Genomic DNA, 13,067 nt, shown 5'->3' with positions numbered 1-13,067 from the left:
GCGCTGATACATTCATATCTTCTTTCCCTTTGACCTTGAATTTTCCTGGATTAGATTTTGTCTTTCAACTCATAATTTTTCTGCGTTTAAAAGAAAAACATTATTAATAGATAATAACGAATTAAATGGAAAATGGGCTTAAATTGTATCCATTATTCATTAATTCATTCATTAATTTTTAAGGTTTTTTGTAAAAGAAAACCTTATTAAAATCGGTTATTGAAATCTATTCGTTGCCTATCTGTCTTTTAAGGAGGTAGAAATGTTCAAAAGACACCCCTGACTCCCCTCCCTATCCCTGGAGCCACGATTGGATATTACATCACGGGACAACTCACGTTAGTTGGGTCTAAATTCTATGGACTTGTGTTCTTGGCCTCCTCCTCTTTTGCAATTTATCCTGAATCACTGGGAGAGTTGGATCCTCGCTTTTTTTACAGATTTTCACCGTCTCCAAACAGACTTCGTTCAAACCATTCCCTTTTATTTCGCTGAATATTCAGTTTGACGATTTTGCGGGCTTCCTTATATGCGTGCTCTTTTTGCATCTGAGCAATTCTCCCTATCGCCTTCTCACTGTTTGCCTGGCTTGGTGGCAGGCTGACCGAAGGCTGACCAGTTCACCACTTCACCAGTAGTTGAGTTTCTGCAGGGGAATGTACGCATTTTAGGCAAGAACGCTTCAAATGCTTTGGCGATGCATTGCGTGGAGGTTTTTGCCTAACTCCATCAATCCATCAATTTCGCGGGCCATCCTGACGTTGTTTTCGATTTTCGCCTTCGGCGGGCTGGTCTTCTGCCCTGTCGCTTCCGTCACTTGCCAGGTGGTTATGATATGTGAAGTAATCGCTAATTGCCAGGATGTATGATGTGTCAGTGCAAAACTAACAAAAGTCTGCAAGTAATTCCTCGTGAAAAGGATCCTTCTCTACTATATCGGAAGTATCCGTTAGTGTATAGCATTGTGTGTGTGTTAGTGTATAGCACTGTGTGCTTCGTAACCTGGACAAGAATTTTGCTCTCAGAATTCTGTCAAGAATTGGCTCCTAGGTCAGGAGAGCGCGCCGACACCGGTTTCACTTCTGCTACCACTTCACTTTGCAAATCACAAAAGCACGTGTCTATTAGTATGACAAGAGAGAGAAGTACTCTCCTTCGTTCTCGTTGTCACGGACCGTCCGTATATTCTATAAACCAATCATAGTCAAATTTGACGTATTATAATTTAGGGGGGAGGGGGCGAGTTTCCAGCCAATTACAAAAAATTATAGTAATATACTATTTTAGTATTATTTACTGTCACTTTGGATTGGATTGACTTTCAATCACCAAACTTTCGCTATTGCTAATGTTCTATGTTAACTTATATTTTTAACTTGTTTTCCGAATTCCGTTTCCACAACTTTAAGAAAATTTCAGTATCGTCTGGGCATTCGCAGTTACTACGATTCTTTACACCCTTGTGATCAAACTCAGTAAATTCATATTTATGTATATGACAAAAACTTGGAAATCACTTCTGTATAAATGGGTTTTCGATATATTCCGTTATAATCATTTTCCACATTTCATGTTCCTAATCTTAATTAACACTACTTTGAAACATTATTATTGTTATTATTCAATTTGGAAACTTTATAACATTATTATTTCCGAGTTATCACAATCTCGGCAGATGCCGGATTTTACGTAATACTAGTACTAAGTGCAAGCATTTAGGCTCGGACGATCCTACCTACTTAAAACTAAAGGAGCGCTGGTGGTGGTGGCCGGTGGTAGGTCAATGGGAGAATCCGTCGAGAACTCCCCGCAACATCGAGCACGTATGCAGAATGGTGTACTTCTGCATGGTTTGAACCAGACTGTGCGAAAGTCCCAGGACATCAAGGGAAACCGTGAGGGATTTAGGTACAATACCTGTAGCTGACAATATTATGGGAACTACAACCACCCGCTCGAGATTCCAAATTTCTTTGATTTCCCGAGCCAATGGCTCATAGTTCACCTTCTTCTCCACGTATTTCCGTTCAATGGTGCTATTATGGGGGATAGCAACATCAATAATATAGACGGAGCGACCCGTCTTGTCAACTAACAGTACGTCAGCCTTGCTGTGTGCAGTATGCGATCAGTCAGAACTTGCCGGTCCCAATACATGCTGTAAGCAGAACTATCAAGTACTGCTCGGGTGGCGACGACGCCGTCCTGAATGGCACACATGAACCCCTCCGTCTCAGCGAAGAGCTCCCCAGCACACAGCCATCTATTCGACAGATGCAAATCGACAAATGGCTGCCAAAGACAATTTACGTGTTTACCGTGCATTGCCTTCGACTTCCATTCATCCATCCGCTCTTGGTCCGACTTCACCCCACTCAGAGGATTGAAAGATCGATCCTTCAAGTTAAGTGGAGTCAGTCCACAGTCTGCCTTACAGACAGCGGCATGCAAGGGACTCGCCTGCTCTTTGCTGTAAAAATAAGCACGCAGCGAGTCGACTTGGCGATGATGTTGTGCCGCCACGTCAACCACGCCCCTACCTCCGATGTCACGAGGCAGGTTCATCCGCTCCACGGCAGACTTTGGATGATGCATTCGGAATTTGGACATAGTTGTCCGTATCCGCCGCTGGACGTTTTCCAGATCGGTCTTCATCCACGGCAATATTCCGAATGCATAGGCCAGTGAAGGGATAGTGAATACATTCAACGCGCTCATTTTATTCTTCCCCGAGAGATGCGATTTCAGCACCAGCTTTACACGTCGCAGGAATTTGGACAGCAGAGAGTCCTTCAGATCACCAACTCGAGCATGGGTTCCTTGCAGAATTCCTAGGTACTTGTAGAAGTCTGTCTCGGTCACAGCTTCGATGTGGAGGTCACCAATGCTATGTCCGGCATGCGGCTCGTGATGACCTTAGCGGATGGCTTGGATTCGACACTTGTCTAATCCAAACTCCATCCGAATATCACGGCTGAACATGTCTATTATTCGCAACAGACTTCTAAGATGGTTGTCAGTGCCAGCATAAAGCTTGATGTCATTTAGGTACATCAAGTGTGTTAGTTCGCACTTAGCACGTAGGCCATACTTTATTGTAAAACCATGCCCTCTAGTTAGCCATGAAAGGGTTTGAGTGCCATACAAAACCAAAGGGGACTCAACGAATCCCCCTGGAAGATGCCCCTTCGTATACGGATGGGCTCTGAGGTATTAGCACCCTCAGATGAACGGGCTGATAAGGTGGTATGCCACCCTTCCATGACTGTCGCCAAAAACTTTATTAGTTTCGGATCAATGCGATACAGATGTAGGATATCGATTAGTCAGGTATGCGGAACGCTATCGAAAGCCTTGGCATAATCGATATAGCAACTGAAGAGGTTTCTTTGGCCTCTAGTTGCTTGTCCTAAAACTACCGAGTCGATAAGAGTTGCTCTTTGCAACCCCCTGACCAACCTCGGCAACCCTTTTGCTCCTCGGACAGAATGTTGTTGTCTCGAGGTGCGCATTGATCCTTCCACTAACAATGGACGTGATGAATTTGTAGAGGGTTGGTAAGCAAGTGATCGGTCTTGTGTCTGCGGGGTCCTGCACCGTGTCCTTCTTAGGGATAAGGTAGGTAATCCCCGCAGTAAGGAAAGGTGGACATTCCTCCGGCCGACTCATGACCTCATTTATACTGCGTGCCAACCGACTGTGTACGCTGGTAAATTTCTTATACCAGAAATTCTGCACCCGATCCAGACCTGGGCCCCTCCAGTTCTTCGAGATGTTTATGGCTCGTCGAACTTCCTCTTCGGTAACATTCGCAAAATTCATGCCTGGTGTATTGGCATGGCGGGTGCCTTCGGCGTAGATCCACTCAGCATGCTAGGCAAGTAACCTCCAAAGTCCACCCCAATACTCTTTCGCTTCCGTCACCGAGAACTGTATTGTCTGGGCGCTCTGTTGGGATTCGTTGAGAGATCTGAAAAAGCTCCGCTGGTTCCTCGCGTATGTTGCATTCTGGACACGTCTGGAATAACTTTCGCCATACCGTCGTAACCGACTGCATATGACAGAAAGTTTCTGTTTTAGTGTGTCCAGAATTTCAACAACGGGTGTCTCACAGGGGATGGCATAGTTCCGGTAAACCCTCTGCACTTTATTTCTCACCCGTCGGCTGGCGTTGCCAGTGCTGATCTGAATCAGTCTAGCAATGTTCTGCCTTAGTGAGTCTCGCCGACGTTCCAGACGAATTTTCCATGCTGGATCCCTTTTGTCACTGAAACCAATAACACGAAAGGGAATCTTCTGACCGTGTAATCTGAAAGCCGCAACTGCACCGCAATACACAAGTGATTGTAGTTGCAGCAGCGACATATCAGCAGACAGTCGAGATGCAATCTCATCATTGATTTGAGATAGAATTCCCGGAGTTGCTGGAGATGCATAGAGCCTGGGAATAACTGGTCTATGGAAAGGATCCATATCCGAGAATTCTATACACGCTGTTTGGAATTCGTCCCGAACCTCAGCGGAAACCTCAGCGGGACGGTGGAGAAGAGTGCTTCGGCGAGTACTGAAACTGTCACCTGCAGTGTGGCGTGGTGTTGTTGATGCCGCCGCCTCTGCCCCCATCGACTCTCGGCCACCAGTTTCCCCGATGACTTGAAGTCGAACACGCTCCCTGATGGTGGCCGGGATTGTGTTGCTGCGGGTAATAAAGTGTTACTGGTCTGCGACTCGCTGCACAGTCACGTGCGCGAATTGCGGGAAACGCTCGACGAATCTCTGGTGCAACAAGGGGCGGTAAGATGTTGTACCCGCCCCCGCCGTTATTTCGTAGTAGGAGTGGATGATGAAGAGGTTCATTTCTTCAGTCCATTTCATCCGCTTCCTACGCGAACCTGCTGAAGTGGTCGCCACAGATTGTGGCGAAACAGCTGCAGCAGGCGGAGCTGTGCTCCTGGTCGTCGTGGCGCCTAGACGTCGAACCGCCCCACGACTAGCGGTTTCGACGCCGTGCTGTCCATTACGAGAGCCCGACCCAGTCACCAAGTCAGGCGACTCCCGCCGGTTATCCGTACTGGACCTTAAATTTCTCCTTCTTCTCATTTTTATAATAATAATAATCGTTGGCACAACAATCCATATTGGATCAGGACCTTGAAGTGTGTTAGAGCACTTCATTCAAGACCGTAACGGTACACTACAGTAGACTGTAGGAGGCAATGTGGTCAGCATTGCGCTCGCCCGAGATTATTACCCTGATTTGACTCAGGTACTCATTCACAGCTGAGTCGACTGGTATCCGACATCAAATCACGATACAAATCCCACTGCCGCCAGCGAGATTTGAACCGCGACCTTCCGTACGACAGCCTTGTGTTCTAACCACTCAACTATCCGGACACTTCTCATTTTTGGTGGTGCATTTTATCCCTAGCTGCCAGGTGTTGAGATAGCTTCCTTATTGAGTAATCCATTATTATTTCCGAGTTATCACAATCTCGGCAGATGCCGGATTTTACCTAATACTAGCACTAAGTGCCAAGCATTTAGGCTCGGACGATCCTACCTACTTAAAAACTAAAGGGGCACTGGTGGTGGTGGCCGGTGGTAGGTCAGTGGGAGAATCCGTCGAGTACCCCCCGCAACATCGAGCACGTATGCAGAATGGTGTACTTCTGCATGGTTTGAACCAGACTGTGCGAAAGTCCCAGGACATCAAGGGAAGCCGTTAGGGATTTAGGTACAATACCTGTAGCTGACAATATTATGGGAACTACAACCACCCGCTCGAGACGCCAAATTTCTTTGATTTCCCGAGCCAATGGCTCATAGTTCACCTTCTTCTCCACGTATTTCCGTTCAATGTTGCTATTATGGGGGATAGCAACATCAATAATATACGCGGAGCGACCCGTCTTGTCAACTAGCAGTATGTCAGGCTTGTTGTGTGCGGTATGGCGATCAGTCAGAACTTTCCGATCCCAATACATGCTGTAAGCAGAACTATCAAGTACTGCTTGCGGCTCATATCGGTAAACCGGACATGTTCCCGTGATCAGCCCATGCTTATATGCAAGGTTTTGATGGATAACCTTACATACAGCATTATGCCTGGTGATGTATTGCACCGGTGCCATAACAGTACAGCCAGAAATGAGATGGTCCAACGTCTCTAACGCCGAACCACACATTCTGCACTGGTCGTTCTCCACCCGTTCTTTCATGATGAGCTTTTTATAAGCTCGGGTGGCGACCACGCCATCCTGAATGGCACACATGAACCCCTCCGTCTCAGCAAAGAGCTCCCCAGCACACAGCCACCTGTTCGACAGATGCAAATCGACAAATGGCTGCCAAAGACAATTCACGTGTTTACCGTGCATTGCCTTCGACTTCCATTCCTCGATCCGCTCCTGGTCCGACTTCACCCCACTCAGAGGATTGAAAGATCGATCCTTCAAGTTAAGTGGAGTCAGTCCACAGTCTGCCTTGCAGACAGCCGCATGCAAGGGGCACGCCTGCTCTTTACTGTAAAAATAAGCGCGCAGCGAGTCGACTTGGCGATGATGTTGTGCCGCCACGTCAACCACGCCCCTACCTCCGATGTCACGAGGCAGGTTCATCCGCTCCACGGCAGACTTTGGGTGATGCATTCGGAATTTGGACATAGTTGTCCGTATCTGCCGCTGGACGTTTTCCAGGTCGGTCTTCGTCCACGGCAATATTCCGAATGCATAAGCCAGTGAAGGGATAGCGAATACATTCAACGCGCTTATTTTATTCTTCCCCGAGAGATGCGATTTCAGCACCAGCTTCACACGTCGCAGGAATTCGGACAGCAGAGCTTCCTTCAGATCACCAACTCGAGCATGGGTTCCTTGCAGAATTCCTAGGTACTTGTAGAAGTCTGTCTCGGTCATAGCTTCGATGTGGAGGTCACCAATGCTATGTCCGGCATGCGGCTCGTGATGACCTTTGCGAATGGCTTGGATTCGACATTTGTCTAATCCAAACTCCATCCGAATATCACGGCTGAACATGTCTATTATTCGCAACAGACTTCTAAGATGGTCGTCAGTACCAGCATACAGCTTGATGTCATCTAGGTACATCAAGTGTGTCAGTTCGCACTTAGCACGTAGGCCATATTTTATTGTAAAACCATGCCCTCTAGCATCATTCAGTAGCCATGAAAGGGGGTTCAGTGCCATACAAAACCAAAGAGGACTCAATGAATCCCCCTGGAAGATGCCCCTCCGAATACGGATGGGCTCTGAGGTATTAGCACCCTCAGATGTACGGACTGACAAGGTGGTATGCCACCCTTCCATGACTGTCGCCAAAAACTTTATTAGTTTCGGATCAATACGATACAGATGTAGGATGTCGATTAGCCAGGTATGCGGAACGCTATCAAAAGCCTTGGCATAATCGATATAGCAACTGAAGAGGTTTCTTTGGCCTCTAGTTGTTTGTCCTACAACTATTGAGTCGATAATGAGTTGTTCTTTGCAACCCCTTGACCCAACTCGGCAGCCCTTCTGCTCCTCGGACAGAATGTTGTTGGTCTCGAGGTGCGCATTGATCCTCTCCACTAATAATGGACGTGATGAATTTGTAGAGGGTTGGTAAGCAAGTGGTCGGTCTTGTGTCTCCAGGGTCCTGCACCGTGTCCTTCTTAGGGATAAGGTAGGTAATCCCCGCAGTGAGGAAAGGTGGAAATTCCTCCGGCCGACTCATGACCTCATTTATACTGCGTGCCAACCGACTGTGTACGCTGGTAAATTTCTTATACCAGAAATTCTGCACCCGATCCAGACCTGGGCCCCTCCAGTTCTTCGAGATGTTTATGGCTCGTCGAACTTCCTCTTCGGTAACATCCGCGAAATTCATGCCAGGTGTATTGGCATGGCGGGTGCCTTCGGCGGTGATCCACTCAGCATGCTCAGCATGCTGGGCAGGTAACCCCCAAAGTCCACCCCAATACTCTTTCGCTTCCGTCACCGAGAACTGTATTGTCTGGGCGCTCTGTTGGGATTCGTTGAGAGATCTGAAAAAGCCCCGCTGGTTCCTCGCGTATGTTGCATTCTGGACACGTCTGGAATAACTTTCGCCATACCGTCGTAACCGACTGCATATGACAGAAAGTTTCTGTTTTAGTGTGTCCAGAATTTCAACTACGGGTGTCTCACAGGGGATGGCATAGTTCCGGTAAACCCTCTGCACTTTATTTCTCACCCGTCGGCTGGCATTGCCAGTGCTGATCTGAATCAGTCTAGCAATGTCCTGCCTTAGTGAGTCCCGCCGACGTTCCAGACGAATTTTCCATGGTGGATCTCTTTTGTCACTCAAACCAATAACGCGAAAGCGAATCTTCTGACCGTGCAATCTGATAGCCGCAACTGCACCACAATACACAAGTGATTGTAGTTGCAGCAGCGACATATCAGCACACAGTCGAGATGCAATCTCATCATTGATTTGAGATAGAATTCCCGGAGTTGCTGGAGATGCATAGAGCCTGGGAATACCTGGTCTATGCAAAGGATCCATATCCGAGAATTCTATACACGCTCTTTGGAATTCGTCCCGAACCTCAGCGGAAACCTCAGCTGGACGGTGGAGAAGAGTGCTTCGGCGAGTACTGAACCTGTTGCCTGCAGTGCGGCGTGGTGTTGTTGATGCCGCCGCCTCTGCCCCCATCGACTCTCGGTCACCAGTTTCCCCGATGACTTCAAGTCGAACACGTTCCCTGATGGTGGCCGGGATTGTGTCACTGCGAGTGATGAAGCGGTACTGGTCTGCGACTCGCTGCACAGTCACGTGCGCGAATTGCGGGAAACGCTCGACGAATCTCTGGTGCAACAAGGGGCGGTAAGATGTTATACCCGCCCCCGCCGTTATTTCGTAGTAGGAGCGGATGATGAAGAGGTTCATTTCTTCAGTCCATTTCATCCGCTTCCTACGCGAACCTGCTGAAGTGGTCGCCACAGATTGTGGCGAAACAGCTGCAGCAGGCGGAGCTGTGCTCCTGGTCGTCGTGGCGCCTAGACGTCGAACCGCCCCACGACTAGCGGTTTCGACGCCGTGCTGTCCATTACGAGAGCCCGACCCAGTCACCAAGTCAGACGACTCCCGCCGGTTATCCGTACCGGACCTTAAATTTCTCCTTCTTCTCATTTTTTGGTGGTGCATTTTATCCCTAGCTGCCAGGTGTGTAGATAGCTTCCTTAGTGAGTAATCTGCAAGACTGCAAAGTTCCTGCACTTTCCTCACCTACCCCCTGAGACGCTGCGGTGGCGTACAGCCATTCAGACTGAAGCTATCCATCCCTCCTCCTTTCACAACCGGGCTTGGGACCGGCTTAATAATAATATTATTTCCGAGTTATCACAATCTCGGCAGATGCCGGATTTTACCTAATACTAGCACTAAGTGCCAAGCATTTAGGCTCGGACGATCCTGCCTACTTAAAAACTAAAAGGGGCACTGGTGGTGGTGGCCGGTGGTAGGTCAGTGGGAGAATCCGTCGAGTACTCCCCGCAACATCGAGCACGTATGCAGAATGGTGTACTTCTGCATGGTTTGAACCAGACTGTGCGAAAGTCCCAGGACATCAAGGGAAGCCGTCAGGGATTTAGGTACAATACCTGTAGCTGACAATATTATGGGAACTACAACCACCCGCTCGAGACGCCAAATTTCTTTGATTTCCCGAGCCAATGGCTCATAGTTCACCTTCTTCTCCACGTATTTCCGTTCAATGTTGCTATTATGGGGGATAGCAACATCAATAACATACGCGGAGCGACCCGTCTTGTCAACTAACAGTACGTCAGGCTTGTTGTGTGCTGTATGGCGATCAGTCAGAACTTGCCGGTCCCAATACATGCTGTAAGCAGAACTATCAAGTACTGCTTGCGGCTCATATCGGTAAACCGGACATGTCCCCGTGATCAGCCCATGCTTATATGCAAGGTTTTGATGGATAACCTTACATACAGCATTATGCCTGGTGATGTATTGCACCGGTGCCATAACAGTACAGCCAGAAATGAGATGGTCCAACGTCTCTAACGCCGAACCACACATTCTGCACTGGTCGTTCTCCACCCGTTCTTTCATGATGAGCTTTTTATAAGCTCGGGTGGCGACCACGCCATCCTGAATGGCACACATAAACCCCTCCGTCTCAGCAAAGAGCTCCCCAGCACACAGCCATCTGTTCGACAGATGCAAATCGACAAATGGCTGCCAAAGACAATTCACGTGTTTACCGTGCATTGCCTTCGACTTCCATTCATCGATCCGCTCTTGGTCCGACTTCACCCCACTCAGAGGATTGAAAGATCGATCCTTCAAGTTAAGTGGAGTCAGTCCACAGTCTGCCTTACAGACAGCCGCATGCAAGGGGCACGCCTGCTCTTTACTGTAAAAATAAGCGCGCAGCGAGTCGACTTGGCGATGATGTTGTGCCGCCACGTCAACCACGCCCCTACCTCCGATGTCACGAGGCAGGTTCATCCGCTCCACGGCAGACTTTGGGTGATGCATTCGGAATTTGGACATAGTTGTCCGTATCCGCCGCTGGACGTTTTCCAGGTCCGTCTTCGTCCACGGCAATATTCCGAATGCATAAGCCAGTGAAGGGATGGCGAATACATTCAACGCGCTTATTTTATTCTTCCCCGAGAGATGCGATTTCAGCACCAGCTTTACACGTCGCAGGAATTCGGACAGCAGAGCTTCCTTCAGATCACCAACTCGAGCATGGGTTCCTTGCAGAATTCCTAGGTACTTGTAGAAGTCTGTCTCGGTCATAGCTTCGATGTGGAGGTCACCAATGCTATGTCCGGCATGCGGCTCGTGATGACCTTTGCGAATGGCTTGGATTCGACATTTGTCTAATCCAAACTCCATCCGAATATCACGGCTGAACATGTCTATTATTCGCAACAGACTTCTAAGATGGTTGTCAGTACCAGCATACAGCTTGATGTCATCTAGGTACATCAAGTGTGTCAGTTCGCACTTAGCACGTAGGCCATATTTTATTGCAAAACCATGCCCTCTAGCATCATTCAGTAGCCATGAAAGGGGGTTCAGTGCCATACAAAACCAAAGAGGACTCAATGAATCCCCCTGGAAGATGCCCCTCCGAATACGGATGGGCTCTGAGGTATTAGCACCCTCAGATGTACGGACTGACAAGGTGGTATGCCACCCTTCCATGACTGTCGCCAAAAACTTTATTAGTTTCGGATCAATGCGATACAGATGTAGGATGTCGATTAGCCAGGTATGCGGAACGCTATCAAAAGCCTTGGCATAATCGATATAGCAACTGAAGAGGTTTCTTTGGCCTCTAGTTGCTTGTCCTACAACTACCGAGTCGATAATGAGTTGCTCTTTGCAACCCCTTGACCCAACTCGGCAGCCCTTCTGCTCCTCGGACAGAATGTTGTTGGTCTCGAGGTGCGCATTGATCCTTCCACTAATAATGGACGTGATGAATTTGTAGAGGGTTGGTAAGCAAGTGATCGGTCTTGTGTCTGCGGGGTCCTGCACCGTGTCCTTCTTAGGGATAAGGTAGGTAATCCCCGCAGTGAGGAAAGGTGGAAATTCCTCCGGCCGACTCATGACCTCATTTATACTGCGTGCCAACCGACTGTGTACGCTGGTAAATTTCTTATACCAGAAATTCTGCACCCGATCCAGACCTGGGCCCCTCCAGTTCTTCGAGATGTTTATAGCTCGTCGAACTTCCTCTTCGGTAACATCCGCGAAATTCATGCCAGGTGTATTGGCATGGCGGGTGCCTTCGGCGGTGATCCACTCAGCATGCTCAGCATGCTGGGCAGGTAACCCCCAAAGTCCACCCCAATACTCTTTCGCTTCCGTCACCGAGAACTGTATTGTCTGGGCGCTCTGTTGGGATTCGTTGAGAGATCTGAAAAAGCTCCGCTGGTTCCTCGCGTATGTTGCATTCTGGACACGTCTGGAATAACTTTCGCCATACCGTCGTAACCGACTGCATATGACAGAAAGTTTCTGTTTTAGTGTGTCCAGAATTTCAACTACGGGTGTCTCACAGGGGATGGCATAGTTCCGGTAAACCCTCTGCACTTTATTTCTCACCCGTCGGCTGGCATTGCCAGTGCTGATCTGAATCAGTCTAGCAATGTCCTGCCTTAGTGAGTCCCGCCGACGTTCCAGACGAATTTTCCATGGTGGATCTCTTTTGTCACTCAAACCAATAACGCGAAAGCGAATCTTCTGACCGTGCAATCTGATAGCCGCAACTGCACCACAATACACAAGTGATTGTAGTTGCAGCAGCGACATATCAGCACACAGTCGAGATGCAATCTCATCATTGATTTGAGATAGAATTCCCGGAGTTGCTGGAGATGCATAGAGCCTGGGAATACCTGGTCTATGCAAAGGATCCATATCCGAGAATTCTATACACGCTCTTTGGAATTCGTCCCGAACTTCAGCGGAAACCTCAGCTGGACGGTGGAGAAGAGTGCTTCGGCGAGTACTGAACCTGTTGCCTGCAGTGCGGCGTGGTGTTGTTGATGCCGCCGCCTCTGCCCCCATCGACTCTCGGTCACCAGTTTCCCCGATGACTTCAAGTCGAACACGTTCCCTGATGGTGGCCGGGATTGTGTCACTGCGAGTGATGAAGCGGTACTGGTCTGCGACTCGCTGCACAGTCACGTGCGCGAATTGCGGGAATCGCTCGACGAATCTCTGGTGCAACAAGGGGCGGTAAGATGTTATACCCGCCCCCGCCGTTATTTCGTAGTAGGAGCGGATGATGAAGAGGTTCATTTCTTCAGTCCATTTCATCCGCTTCCTACGCGAACCTGCTGAAGTGGTCGCCACAGATTGTGGCGAAACAGCTGCAGCAGGCGGAGCTGTGCTCCTGGTCGTCGTGGCGCCTAGACGTCGAACCGCCCCACGACTAGCGGTTTCGACGCCGTGCTGTCCATTACGAGAGCCCGACCCAGTCACCAAGTCAGACGACTCCCGCCGGTTATCCGTACCGGACCTCAAATTTCTCT

The 13,067-nt window shown here is 48.8% G+C and overlaps 1 protein-coding gene across 1 annotated transcript in view; it reads right to left on the bottom strand.

Annotated features, from left to right (window-relative positions):
- Positions 1–69: 69 nt before the first annotated feature.
- Positions 70–13,067, bottom strand: part of LOC119658004 — a 70,177-nt gene continuing 57,179 nt past the window's right edge. Inside the window, exon 5 of the mRNA XM_038065262.1 lies at positions 70–80. Coding sequence (XP_037921190.1) covers positions 70–80 — 11 coding nt within the window. The remainder of the gene's footprint in view (positions 81–13,067) is intronic.

This window comes from Hermetia illucens, chromosome 1, assembly GCF_905115235.1.
Source record: "Hermetia illucens chromosome 1, iHerIll2.2.curated.20191125, whole genome shotgun sequence".
Lineage (NCBI taxonomy): Eukaryota > Metazoa > Arthropoda > Insecta > Diptera > Stratiomyidae > Hermetia > Hermetia illucens.
Note: the sequence above shows the minus strand (reverse complement) of the source record. Positions and strands in the feature narration are given on the sequence as shown.